At 44.4% G+C, this 12,958-nt stretch overlaps 1 protein-coding gene across 4 annotated transcripts in view; it reads left to right on the top strand.

Annotated features, from left to right (window-relative positions):
* Positions 1-10,393, top strand: part of SLC35A3 (solute carrier family 35 member A3) — a 50,310-nt gene extending 39,917 nt beyond the window's left edge. For all 4 annotated transcript variants that reach the window (XM_069969036.1, XM_069969038.1, XM_069969039.1 and 1 more), the window contains exons 5-8: positions 2,770-2,941; positions 4,951-5,069; positions 7,972-8,105; positions 9,755-10,393. In XM_069969036.1, the coding sequence (XP_069825137.1) occupies positions 2,770-2,941; positions 4,951-5,069; positions 7,972-8,105; positions 9,755-9,845 (516 nt within the window). In that variant the 3' untranslated portion in view covers positions 9,846-10,393. The remainder of the gene's footprint in view (positions 1-2,769; positions 2,942-4,950; positions 5,070-7,971; positions 8,106-9,754) is intronic.
* The last annotated feature ends 2,565 nt before the right edge of the window (positions 10,394-12,958 follow it).

The raw sequence follows: 12,958 nt of genomic DNA, 5'->3' as shown, positions 1-12,958 counted from the left end.
ACAGGATGCTGATACCACAGGGGACATCACAGGGATATGGGGTCTGCACCTCACACCTTACAGGATGCTGATACCGCAGGGGACATATCAGGGATATGGGGTCCTCACACCTTACAGGATGCTGATACCACAGGAGACATCACAGGTATATGGGGTCCGCACCTCACACCTTACAGGATGCTGATACCACAGAAGACATCACAGGGATATGGGGTCCTCACACCTTACAGGATGCTGATACCACAGGAGACATCACAGGGATATGAGGTCCTCACACCTTACAGGATGCTGATACCACAGGGGACATCACAGGGATATGGGGTCCTCACACCTTACAGGATGCTGATACCACAGGAGACATCACAGGGATATGGGGTCCTCACACCTTACAGGATGCTGATACCACAGGAGACATCACAGGGATATGGGGTCCTCACACCTTACAGGATGCTGATACCACAGGGGACATCACAGGGATATGGGGTCCGCACCTCACACCTTACAGGATGCTGATACCACAGGAGACCTCACAGGGATATGGGGTCCTCACACCTTACAGGATGCTGATACCACAGGAGACATCACAGGTATATGGGGTCCGCACCTCACACCTTACAGGATGCTGATACCACAGGAGACATCACAGGGATATGGGGTCCTCACACCTTACAGGATGCTGATACCACAGAAGACATCACAGGGATATGGGGTCCTCACACCTTACAGGATGCTGATACCACAGGGGACATCACAGGGATATGGGGTCCGCACCTCACACCTTACAGGATGCTGATACCACAGGAGACATCACAGGGATATGGGGTCCGCACCTTACAGGATGCTGATACCACAGGAGACATCACAGGGATATGGGGTCCTCACACCTTACAGGATGCTGATACCACAGGAGACATCCCAGGGATATGGGGTCCTCACACCTTACAGGATGCTGATACCACAGGAGACATCACAGGGATATGGGGTCCTCACCTCACACCTTACAGGATGCTGAAACCACAGGAGACATCACAGGGATATGGGGTCCTCACACCTTACAGGATGCTGATACCACAGGAGACATCACAGGGATATGGGGTCCGCACCTCACACCTTACAGGATGCTGATACCACAGGAGACATCACAGGGATATGGGGTCCTCACACCTTACAGGATGCTGATACCACAGAAGACATCACAGGGATATGGGGTCCTCACACCTTACAGGATGCTGATACCACAGGGGACATCACAGGGATATGGGGTCCGCACCTCACACCTTACAGGATGCTGATACCACAGGAGACATCACAGGGATATGGGGTCCGCACCTTACAGGATGCTGATACCACAGGAGACATCACAGGGATATGGGGTCCTCACACCTTACAGGATGCTGATACCACAGGAGACATCCCAGGGATATGGGGTCCTCACACCTTACAGGATGCTGATACCACAGGAGACATCACAGGGATATGGGGTCCTCACCTCACACCTTACAGGATGCTGAAACCACAGGAGACATCACAGGGATATGGGGTCCTCACACCTTACAGGATGCTGATACCACAGGAGACATCACAGGGATATGGGGTCCGCACCTCACACCTTACAGGATGCTGATACCACAGGAGACATCACAGGGATATGGGGTCCGCACCTTACAGGATGCTGATACCACAGGAGACATCACAGGGATATGGGGTCCTCACACCTTACAGGATGCTGATACCACAGGAGACATCACAGGGATATGGGGTCCTCACACCTTACAGGATGCTGATACCACAGGGAGCACCTCACACCTTACAGGATGCTGATACCACAGGAGACATCACAGGGATATGGGGTCCTCACACCTTACAGGATGCTGATACCACAGGAGACATCACAGGGATATGGGGTCCTCACACCTTACAGGATGCTGATACCACAGGAGACATCACAGGGATATGGGGTCCGCACCTTACAGGATGCTGATACCACAGGAGACATCACAGGGATATGGGGTCCGCACCTCACACCTTACAGGATGCTGATACCACAGGAGACATCACAGGGATATGGGGTCCTCACACCTTACAGGATGCTGATACTACAGGAGACATCACAGGGATATGGGGTCCGCACCTCACACCTTACAGGATGCTGATACCACAGGAGACATCACAGGGATATGGGGTCCGCACCTTACAGGATGCTGATACCACAGGAGACATCACAGGGATATGGGGTCCTCACACCTTACAGGATGCTGATACCACAGGAGACCTCACAGGGATATGGGGTCCTCACACCTTACAGGATGCTGATAACACAGGAGACATCACAGGGATATGGGGTCCTCACACCTTACAGGATGCTGATACCACAGGAGACATCACAGGGATATGAGGTCCTCACACCTTACAGGATGCTGATACCACAAGAGACATCACAGGGATATGGGGTCCTCACACCTTACAGGATGCTGATACCACAGGAGACATCACAGGGATATGGGGTCCGCACCTCACACCTTACAGGATGCTGATACCACAGGAGACATCACAGGGATATGGGGTACTCACACCTTACAGGATGCTGATACCACAGGAGACATCACAGGGATATGGGGTCCATACCTCAATAAGTCAGAGCACCAGGGGGACAACACAATATTTTACATGTGGTTGTAATGTTATGGCTCATCAGCATATATAGTGTATCAGTCTGAATGAATTGCCTTGTTGCTTGACTTATACCCATTGTCCCTTTCCCCCGTGCAGTGGCCCTCAGACACCCCTAGCGCTCCTTCAAAGGAAGTATCGGTGGGTTCCCGTTTTGTGGGTCTCATGGCCGTCCTCACCGCTTGCTTCTCCAGTGGCTTTGCTGGTGTCTACTTCGAAAAAATTCTTAAAGAAACCAAACAGTCTGTGTGGATAAGAAATATACAGCTTGGTGAGTGCGATATCATATGTCTATTACATTCACAACATTACACGCGGTATTATAGCGGGTTTGTGCTCTGGATATATCCGATATCTCCTTTTCTGTGCATTTTCTGTGCTCCAGACTAAACCACTGTGAAGGATATGGAAAGCAGCCATCTTTTGGAGGTAGCCAAATAAGTCAGTATTTGAATTTAAGAAGCTTTAGACCATGACTGGGGATTTAATAAGCCAAGCCAGAAACTCTCCAGAAGGGGAAGTTACTCATCCACAGATAGCTGTTTCAGGGTTGTTGCCCCTCATCAGTACAGAGCAAGGTGCTGTGTGGTTGCAGAGAGGTCTATCATCGTGAGAACAAAGGGGTAATGTTTTTCCTTCAGGATGGCATTTATTAAAGGGGTAATCCACTCAAAAATAACTTTTTTTTTATATGTTGCTCCCTATGGTGGGACTAAAAATTAATTCCATACTTCAGCAGAAAGCAGCAGCTGAGAACTGGGGAAGGAGACTGAACAGATAATGACAAGTATGGAAGGAATTGTTAAACTTACCATGGGGAGCAACATATGAAAAGTTATGTTTGAGTGGAATACCAATTTAAGTCCCCAGTCATGTTCTGAGGCTTAGTGTCCCAGTCATTTAGAAGCTTGTGACATGACTGACATCCTGCGTTCAGACCCCGACAGATCTCTAGATGTTGCTGGAATAATTATCTCTCTAATAATGGAGTCTGTCTAGTGTAGCAGGACCAGGGACATGAGTTGTGCTTCTGCGGCTTCTCCTGGACCCTGAACAATCATAACTATTGACAGGTTTAATTTTTTTTTTTTTTTTAAATGACAGGGACACTTTAGCGGTTCAGAGAGCTGATTTGCATATCCTTCCCAGAATTCCCCCTGGAGCATTAATGGCTTTTAAGTCTCCGCATGTCTTTATGAAGCTCTCTTCAAGGCTGAACACATTTTTTCTGTCCACAGAGCGATGTGAGGGTCTGTTAGCACCGTGATCTGTAGCTTTTATTACAGCTATGTTTGCGTAGATTTTAATTTTCGATTACTTTTTATTTTGGTTTTTTTTTTCTGTAAAATTTTTGGGGGGATGTCACATGGCCAAAACCCCACAATTCTGACATTTTCTGTTTGTTTTTTTTTCTCAATGACCTAGTTCACTGTGCAGTTTCTGTAATATTATATTTTGGACATTTATGCATCCAGCAATACCAAATATGTTTAAAGCATCGAACCTGCTAATACGTCTGTATAGCGCACACAGTGCTGAGGATGAAGGTAACTTTCTTACCTTGATCCTTTGCGCTGTTTTCGGGATATTAGTGGTTTATCTAATATGCTAATTACCATATTTTCCGGGGGTATAAGACGACCTCTGACTTTTAAGAAGGTTGTCAGGGGTTCACCTTATACGCCGGAAAATGTTAACCCCTGCTGGGGTCAGGCAGGGGTTAACTGCAGCTAAATGAAAAAACAAACAAACAAACAAACTGTTAACTCACCTGGGGCCCGTTCCCGGCCACATTCATTCAGTCATTGTAGATTCACCTACCACATATGCTGGAAGTATGTTCCGAGTATCTACTACTTTTTCAGTAAACTAATATTTTCTCATGTTGTTTCTGATCTTTCCCCCAATTAATCTCTGACTGTGTCCTCTTGCTTTTGAGTTCAGGTCTTTATTAAAAATATTTCCTTTTTTTATTAAGGGTATTTTCCCATTACGGAACATGCAGAATTTTTAAGCGGAGTCCGCTTAAAGTTTCTCCTATTCCATAGACCCACTGAAGCTCAATCTGCTGTCTGCCCAAATAATTGACATGTGTGCTAGCTAATCCCTCTCCCTGAGCAATGACGTACAAAGCACTGTATAAATGCCGCTGCCAGCTGCAGCATGTGTGAGTTGCTCTGCCTGTCTATAACGCCCTTACTGTATGATGGATAGGGACAAGTTGCTCTTTAAAAACCATTCATAACCTTGGACTGATGGGAGTCTCTGTTTTCTTTGCAGGTTTCTTCGGGGGTATATTCGGATTGATGGGAGTTTTTATTTATGACGGAGATCAGGTCTCAAAAGAGGGATTCTTTCAAGGATACAACAACCTGACCTGGACGGTGGTTGCTCTTCAGGTAATAAGATGGAAGGTTCACCTATTCCTGTATTCTGGTTTTTTTAGGTAACCGCATATGAAAATAGCGGTGTGACTGTGAAAAGGATGTTCTGTGAGAGTTGTCTCCACTCTATGGCTATTAAATTCAAAATCTAAATCAGCAGTGGATGTGATTATAAAGCAAGTTTGCAATTTACATTCATTATTTTTTTGTTGTTATCATGCTGTTAAACAAAGCTGTACTTACCAGGAATCCAGGTCCAGTCTCCTGATGGCATCTATATAACAGTTCTACTTACTGTATCCAGGTCCAGTCTCCTGAAGGGAGCTATATAACAGCTATACTTACTGTATCCAGGTCCAGTCTCCTGAAGGCAGCTATATAACAGCTATACTTACTGTATCCAGGTCCAGTCTCCTGCAGACATATTTTCTGACTTGTGCTGGTTAAAAAAAACGACTAAACTCAGGAATTCCGCCCAGTACAGAGAGTCACGGCTCAATGTGTCCATCAGTCACATGACTGCCTTCTCTCTGCGAGCACTCAGGTGGCCTGGGATACACAGGACTTCCTGTTTTCTGACTCTTTCCTATTTTTTGAGAAAAAAGTCAGAAAACAGGAAGTGCCGTGTTTTCTATGATAACTAAAAAAAAATATAATGAATGTAAATTGCAAACTTGCATTATATTACATGCATTGATTTACATGTTGTAGGTTGTAGTTCTGCAATTGTTAGGTAGACACCGGTCATAGACCACTCTGTAGAGCATCAGTGATGATACGTCCCCCTGCCCATTTGACCATAATCTAATGTCTGACAACAATCCAGTGCCTTCATGTGTAATGTATGTGCTGGAAAAAGCTCTATCACATGGCAAGTGTACCCATAAGCTTCTATTCATCAGAGGCCAAGAGTTGGTATGGCTGTGCTAGTAGTATATATTAGAGCTATACACTTAACCCCTAGGCGACCCAAGACCATACCTGTACGTCCAGGGCCGCCTACATGTGTCCCGGAGGAGCGATCCACACATCGTCCTCCGGCCGGGCTCAGCGCTGTAATAGCGCTTATCCCGGCTCGGCACTCGTTTGCTTCCGGCTGCAGCAGCCGGAAGCAATCAAAATGCCTATCTCATCGATCTATGCTGCATATCTATGCAGCATAGATATCAATGAGAGATCAGTGTGCTTATACTAGAAGTCCCCTAGGGGGGAATAACCCTAACCCCAGGGTGGGAACAACCCTAACCCCAGGGGGGGGGGAACAACCCTAACCCCAGGGGGGGGGGGGGAACAACCCTAACCCCAGGGGGGGGGGGGGGAACAACCCTAACCCCAGGGGGGGGGGGGAACAACCCTAACCCCAGGGGGGGGGGGGAACAACCCTAACCCCAGGGGGGGGGGAACAACCCTAACCCCAGGGGGGGGGGAACAACCCTAACCCCAGGGGGGGGGGGGAACAACCCTAACCCCAGGGGGGGGGGAACAACCCTAACCCCAGGGGGGGGGGGGGGGGAACAACCCTAACCCCAGGGGGGGGGGGGAACAACCCTAACCCCAGGGGGGGGGGGGAACAACCCTAACCCCAGGGGGGGGGGAACAACCCTAACCCCAGGGGGGGGGGAACAACCCTAACCCCAGGGGGGGGGGGGGGAACAACCCTAACCCCAGGGGGGGGGGGGGGAACAACCCTAACCCCAGGGGGGGGGGGGAACAACCCTAACCCCAGGGGGGGAACAACCCTAACCCCGACCCCAGGGGGGGAACAACCCTAACCCCAGGGGGGGAATAACCCTAACCTCAGGGGGTCTTCTAGTATATGTGTAAAAGTAAAAAATAAAGTGTTGTTATTAATAAAAAAAAAAAACCTTCCCTAATAAGTCAGAATCACCCCCCTTTTCCCATGTTATAAATAAAAACAAATAAACAAACATGTTTGCTATCGCTGCATGCGTAATCCCCCGAACTACAATTAATCACATTCCTGATCTCGCACGGTAAACGGCGTAAGCGCCAAAAAATCCCAAAGTGCAAATTTGCGCATTTTTGGTCACATCAAATCCAGGAAAATTGTAATAAAAAGCGATCAAAAAGTCGCATATGCGCAATCAAGGTACCGATAGAAAGAACACATCATGGCGCAAAAAATGACACCTCACACAGCCCCATAGACCAAAGGATAAAAGCGGTATAAGCCTGGGCAAACGGCATAAAAACGAGAAAAAAAAAAACAAATAAAAAAAATGGGGGGGATGTTATTTCACCACACATGTAATTTTTTTCTGGTTTTACAGTGTACTTTATAAAAAAAATTCAGCCTCATGTGGGTTTCTAGGTGAAAAAATGCAAGTGCTATGGCCTTTTAAGCACAAGGAGGAAAAAACAAAAACGCAAAAATTGAAATTGGCCCGGTCCTCTAAGGGTTAAAGGGGTACTCCTGTGGAAAAAAATTTCTTTCAAATCACTTTTTCTTTCAAATTAACTGGTGTCAGAAAGTTATATAGATTTGTAATTTACTTCTATTTAAAAAATCTCCATTCTTCCAGTACTTATCAGCCGTTGTATGTCCTGCAGGAAGTGGTGTATATAACTTTTTCTAAAACCAGTTGATTTGAAAAAAAAAAAAAAGATTTTTTCGGAGTACCCCTTTAATGTGCGGCATACAATGTAAGTAAAGGGTCATTCTGTCCTGGCCACAAAATCATTTAGCTGTGTAGAGGGATCATTAAATGTGCTGATTGGGTCTGCCCATCTATAAGGACCATTGCTTGCACTGGGGATGTGACAGCAGGGGCATCAAGGAATAAGTGCATTCTCTACTCCCAAAACATTTATACCAATTTTCTTTGTCTTTTTTGTTTGTAATTAGCGTGGTAATGTAAGCAGTAACCAGTGTTTCCTTTCTCTGTAATGTTTCTAGGCTCTGGGAGGATTAGTCATCGCCGCCGTCATCAAATACGCTGACAATATCTTGAAAGGATTTGCGACCTCTCTCTCCATTATTCTGTCAACACTAATCTCCTACTTTTGGCTGCAAGACTTCGTTCCTACCAGGTACAGAAAAATATGTTGGTGTCACATGCTGAACATGGCATCACTAATAGTAGAGAGCCCCTTTAACCCCTTTAAGACCGAGCCCATTGATGCCCGGATGTCCAGGTCAAATTAATGCAATTTTCCACCTACAGGGCTGTATGGGGTGTCCGTTTTTTTGCGCCATAATCTCTAGTTTTTATTAATATCATATTGGTGTAAAAGAAAAGTTTTGATCGCTTTTTATAATTATTTTTTTTCTGATATATAATTTAAAAAAATCAGCAATCCTGGTGTTTTTTATTTTTTTTATTTTATTTGTTCATGCCTTTCACCGTGCGGTAACAGTAATATTATATTTTAATAGATTGGACAATTCCACACGCTATAATATATTTTTATAATGGGGCATTTTAAACTTTTATTGGGGGGGGGGGTTTATAAGGGTTTTTTTTATACTTTTAAAAACTTTTTTTTTTAATTACACTTTTTTTTTTTTACACTTTTATTTTACAGTTTAACCCCCTCTCGCCGCTGCACAGTAAATTAACGTTGCTGCAGTGACGTTATATTACTGCACAGGATGACACTGGCGTAGGAGCTATGCCTGTGTCATCCGCGGCGGGTCCCGGCTATCAGTGATAGCCGGGGACCTGACGCAACTCTCAGCACCGGAGCCGCGCTACGGTGCTGAGAGTTAACCCTATAGATACTGCGGTCAGCACGACCGCAGTATCTATAGGGCTCTGGAGAGGCAATTCTCCCTCTACAGAGGGAGAATTGTCTGTCCGGTGTGCATCGGGGCTCTGCGAACTGATCATAGCCATAGAAACGGAGGCCGGTGGGGGTCAGGAGACAAGACAGGGCGTGCGGCCGGCCGTGCGCTCTACCCCCTCCCCTCTCGCCCCTCTGGCTGCCACAAGATTATGACAGCGGCAGGGGACAGCGGAGAGGGGGCAGAGCAAGAGACATCAGCTTATGGGATCATTATGATCCCATAAGCTGATGTCAAATCACGACCTGGGCATTGAGGCATTAATGATCCCAGGTCGTGAAAGGGTTAAAATGCCATCAATAGATTGCATATACTGATCTACGCTATGCCATGCTATGCTGTTTTTGGAAGAAGCAGGTGCGTTGTTCTAATCCTGGAGAACCCCTTTAATTCCACTGCTTTGTTGAATCGACATCATCTAATTACATGTTAAAGAGGTACTCCACATGGGGAAAAAAAAACAAATCAACTGGTGTCAGAAAGTTTTTCAGATTTGTAAATTACTTCTATAAAAAAAATCTTCCAGTACTTATCAGCTGCTGTATGTCCGGCAGCAGTGACGTATTCTTTGCGGTCTGACACAGTGCTCTCTGCTGCCACCTCTGTCCATGTCAGAAACTGGAAACAGAAACTGAGCAGCAGCAAATCCCCATAGAAAACCTCTCCTGCTCTGGACAGTTCCTGACATGGACAGAGGTGGCAGCAGAGGGCACTGTGTTAGACTGGAAAGAATACACTACTTCCTGCAGGACTTGCAACAGCTGATAAGTAGTGGAAGACTGGAGATTTTTAAATAGAAGTAAATTTAAAGTTTATAATTTATACTAAATTGCTACCATGAGTGTTAATGTGCATGTAATGTTAATTTATTCTGTGTTTTTTTTCCACTTCACAGTGTGTTTTTCATGGGCGCCCTTTTTGTCATTTCTGCCACCTTCCTGTACGGCTATGACCCCAAACCATCTGTAAACCCCATTAAGGCGTGAAGCCTGCCATGGCTGCGGTGAAGTATTGTACGGAGCGCCCCCCTTGCTGCTTCAGCCGTGAGCAGGACTGTACGGAGACAACGAAGCCACATATGCTGCTGAAAGCAAAGAGACGGCCGCTCGAGGCACTGCTGCTCTTTCTTGTGATGGACCCGATTTTATTTCAAAAGAAAAGTGCTATAAATATATATATTTTGTTAATACTTGAACTTTGGAGGCATTGATTTTTTATTTTTATTTTGAGGATTCTGCACGGAACTCACCCGATCAGGTATAGGATACTGTGTTTCTATTATCGGACATATTTAATAAGGTGGTTTCTGGGCTGAGATAGCCACCCACGTCTGACCTCAGAGAACGCATAGCTGCAGCTTCTAGGAAGAGCTGGATTATGCTCCCTGACAGTTTTTTTTTTACTGAAGAGACGATAGAAAACCATTCATTGGATGTGTTTTGTATATATGTGAATGATTCACTGTCTTTGCGAGTGTGAATGTCATACATTGTATAGACTGAAACAAGGGAAATTAAATACATTTTTACCTATGTGTTTGAGTTGTCGCTCTCTGTATCCTCAAGGGATACATCTGTAAATAGATATCAAACTCGCGGCCCTCCAGCTGTTTAACGCCTGTGGTCTTTAGCTTTACTGTAAGATATTCAGTATATGAGGTTGAAAAATTATCAATAGTTTTTGCACAATTATTTTCACCACAAGAGGGTAGGGTTTTAAAGGGGTACTCCAGCAAAAAAAAAAAAAAAAAAAAAAAAATTATATATATATATATATATATATATATATATATATATATATATATACATACATACACTCACCGGCCACTTTATTAGGTACACCATGCTAGTAACGGGTTGGACCCCCTTTTGCCTTCAGAACTGCCTCAATTCTTGGTGGCATAGATACAACAAGGTGCTGGAAGCTTCCTCAGAGATTTTGGTCCATAGTGACATGATGGCATCACACAGTTGCCGCAGATTTGTCGGCTGCACATCCATGATGCGAATCTCCCGTTCTACCACATCCCAAAGATGCTCTATTGGATTGAGATCTGGTGACTGTGGAGGCCATTGGAGTACAGTGACCTCATTGTCATATTCAAGAAACCAGTCTGAGATGATTCTAGCTTTATGACATGGCGCATTATCCTGCTGAAAGTAGCCATCAGATGTTGGGTACATTGTGGTCATAAAGGGATGGACATGGTCAGCAACAATACTCAGGTAGGCTGTGGCGTTGCAACCATGCTCAATTGGTACCAAGGGGCCCAAAGAGTGCCAAGAAAATATTCCCCACACCATGACACCACCACCACCAGCCTGAACCGTTGATACAAGGCAGGATGGATCCATGCTTTCATGTTGTTGACGCCAAATTCTGACCCTACCATCCGAATGTCGCAGCAGAAATCGAGACTCATCAGACCAGGCAACATTTTTCCAATCTTCTACTGTCCAATTTCGATGAGCTTGTGCAAATTGTAGCCTCAGTTTCCTGTTCTTAGCTGAGCGGAGTGGCACCCGGTGTGGTCTTCTGCTGCTGTAGCCCATCTGCCTCAAATTTCGACGTACTGTGCGTTCAGAGATGCTCTTCTGCCTACCTTGGTTGTAACGGTTGGCTATTTGAGTCACTGTTGCCTTTCTATCAGCTCGAACCAGTCTGCCCATTCTCCTCTGACCTCTGGCATCAACAAGGCATTTCCGCCCACAGAACTGCCGCTCACTGGATGTTTTTTCTTTTTCGGACCATTCTCTGTAAACCCTAGAGATGGTTGTGCGTGAAAATCCCAGTAGATCAGCAGTTTCTGAAATACTCAGACCAGCCCTTCTGGCACCAACAACCATGCCACGTTCAAAGGCCCTCAAATCACCTTTCTTCCCCATACTGATACTCGGTTTGAACTGCAGGAGATTGTCTTGACCATGTCTACATGCCTAAATGCACTGAGTTGCCGCCATGTGATTTGCTGATTAGAAATTAAGGGGTAACGTGCAGTTGGACAGGTGTACCTAATAAAGTGGCCGGTGAGTGTGTGTGTGTATATGTGTATATATATATATATATATATATATATATATATATATATAAAAAAAAATAATAGAATTGAACGGCACTGTGCTGACTTGAAGTCAATGGCTTCCAGCCGATGGGTGCACGTCCTTGGCAGTCGACCCCCCACTCCACAGAATATAGAATAAAGTAGGTAGACGGCACTCCAATAAAGTGAATAGGTGCAGGTTTATTCACCCGTATACGTACAGCGACGTTTCAAATCAAAGCTGAGTCTTTTTCCAAAAAAGACTCAGCTTTGAGTCGAAACGTCGCTGTACGTATACGGGTGAATAAACCTGCACCTATTCACTTTATTGGAGTGCCGTCTACCTACTTTAATATATATATATATATATATATATATATATATATATATATATATATATATTAAATATATTTATAATAATTTTATATTATTATTATTTATAAATAAATATATATATATTTATTTATAATAATTTTATATTATTTATAAATAAATAAATATAATAATAATAATTATTTATAATGGTAATAAATATATAGAAATGTATTATTTATTTCATTTTTATTTTTTTCCTAAATCAACCGGTGTCAGAAAGTTATACAGATTTATAATTTACCTCTGTATCCAGTCTACCAGTACTCATCAGCTGCTGTATGCTGTGCAGGAAGTGGTGTATTCTTTCCAGTCTGACATACTATTCTATGTTCCATGTCAGGAACAGTCCAGAGCAGTAGGAAATCACCATTGAAATCCATTACTGCTGTTCTGGACAGTTCCTGACATGGACAGAGGTGGCAGCAGAGAGCAGTGTGTCAGACTGAAAAGAATACACCATTTCCTGGAGGACATACAGCAGCTGATAAGTACTGGAAGAGTTGATATTTTTAAATAGAAGTAAATGACAAATCTATATAACTTTTCGACATCGGTTTATTTGAAAGAAAAAAAACAAACAAAAAACTGAAGTTCTCCTTTAAATCCACAATGCATGATTTATATGGGTCCAACACATGAACATATGCTATTAGGACAAAAGTATTGGGACATCAACCCATTACA

This window comes from Dendropsophus ebraccatus, chromosome 4 (assembly GCF_027789765.1).
Source record: "Dendropsophus ebraccatus isolate aDenEbr1 chromosome 4, aDenEbr1.pat, whole genome shotgun sequence".
In the NCBI taxonomy this organism is placed as follows: Eukaryota; Metazoa; Chordata; class Amphibia; order Anura; family Hylidae; genus Dendropsophus; species Dendropsophus ebraccatus.
Note: the sequence above shows the minus strand (reverse complement) of the source record. Positions and strands in the feature narration are given on the sequence as shown.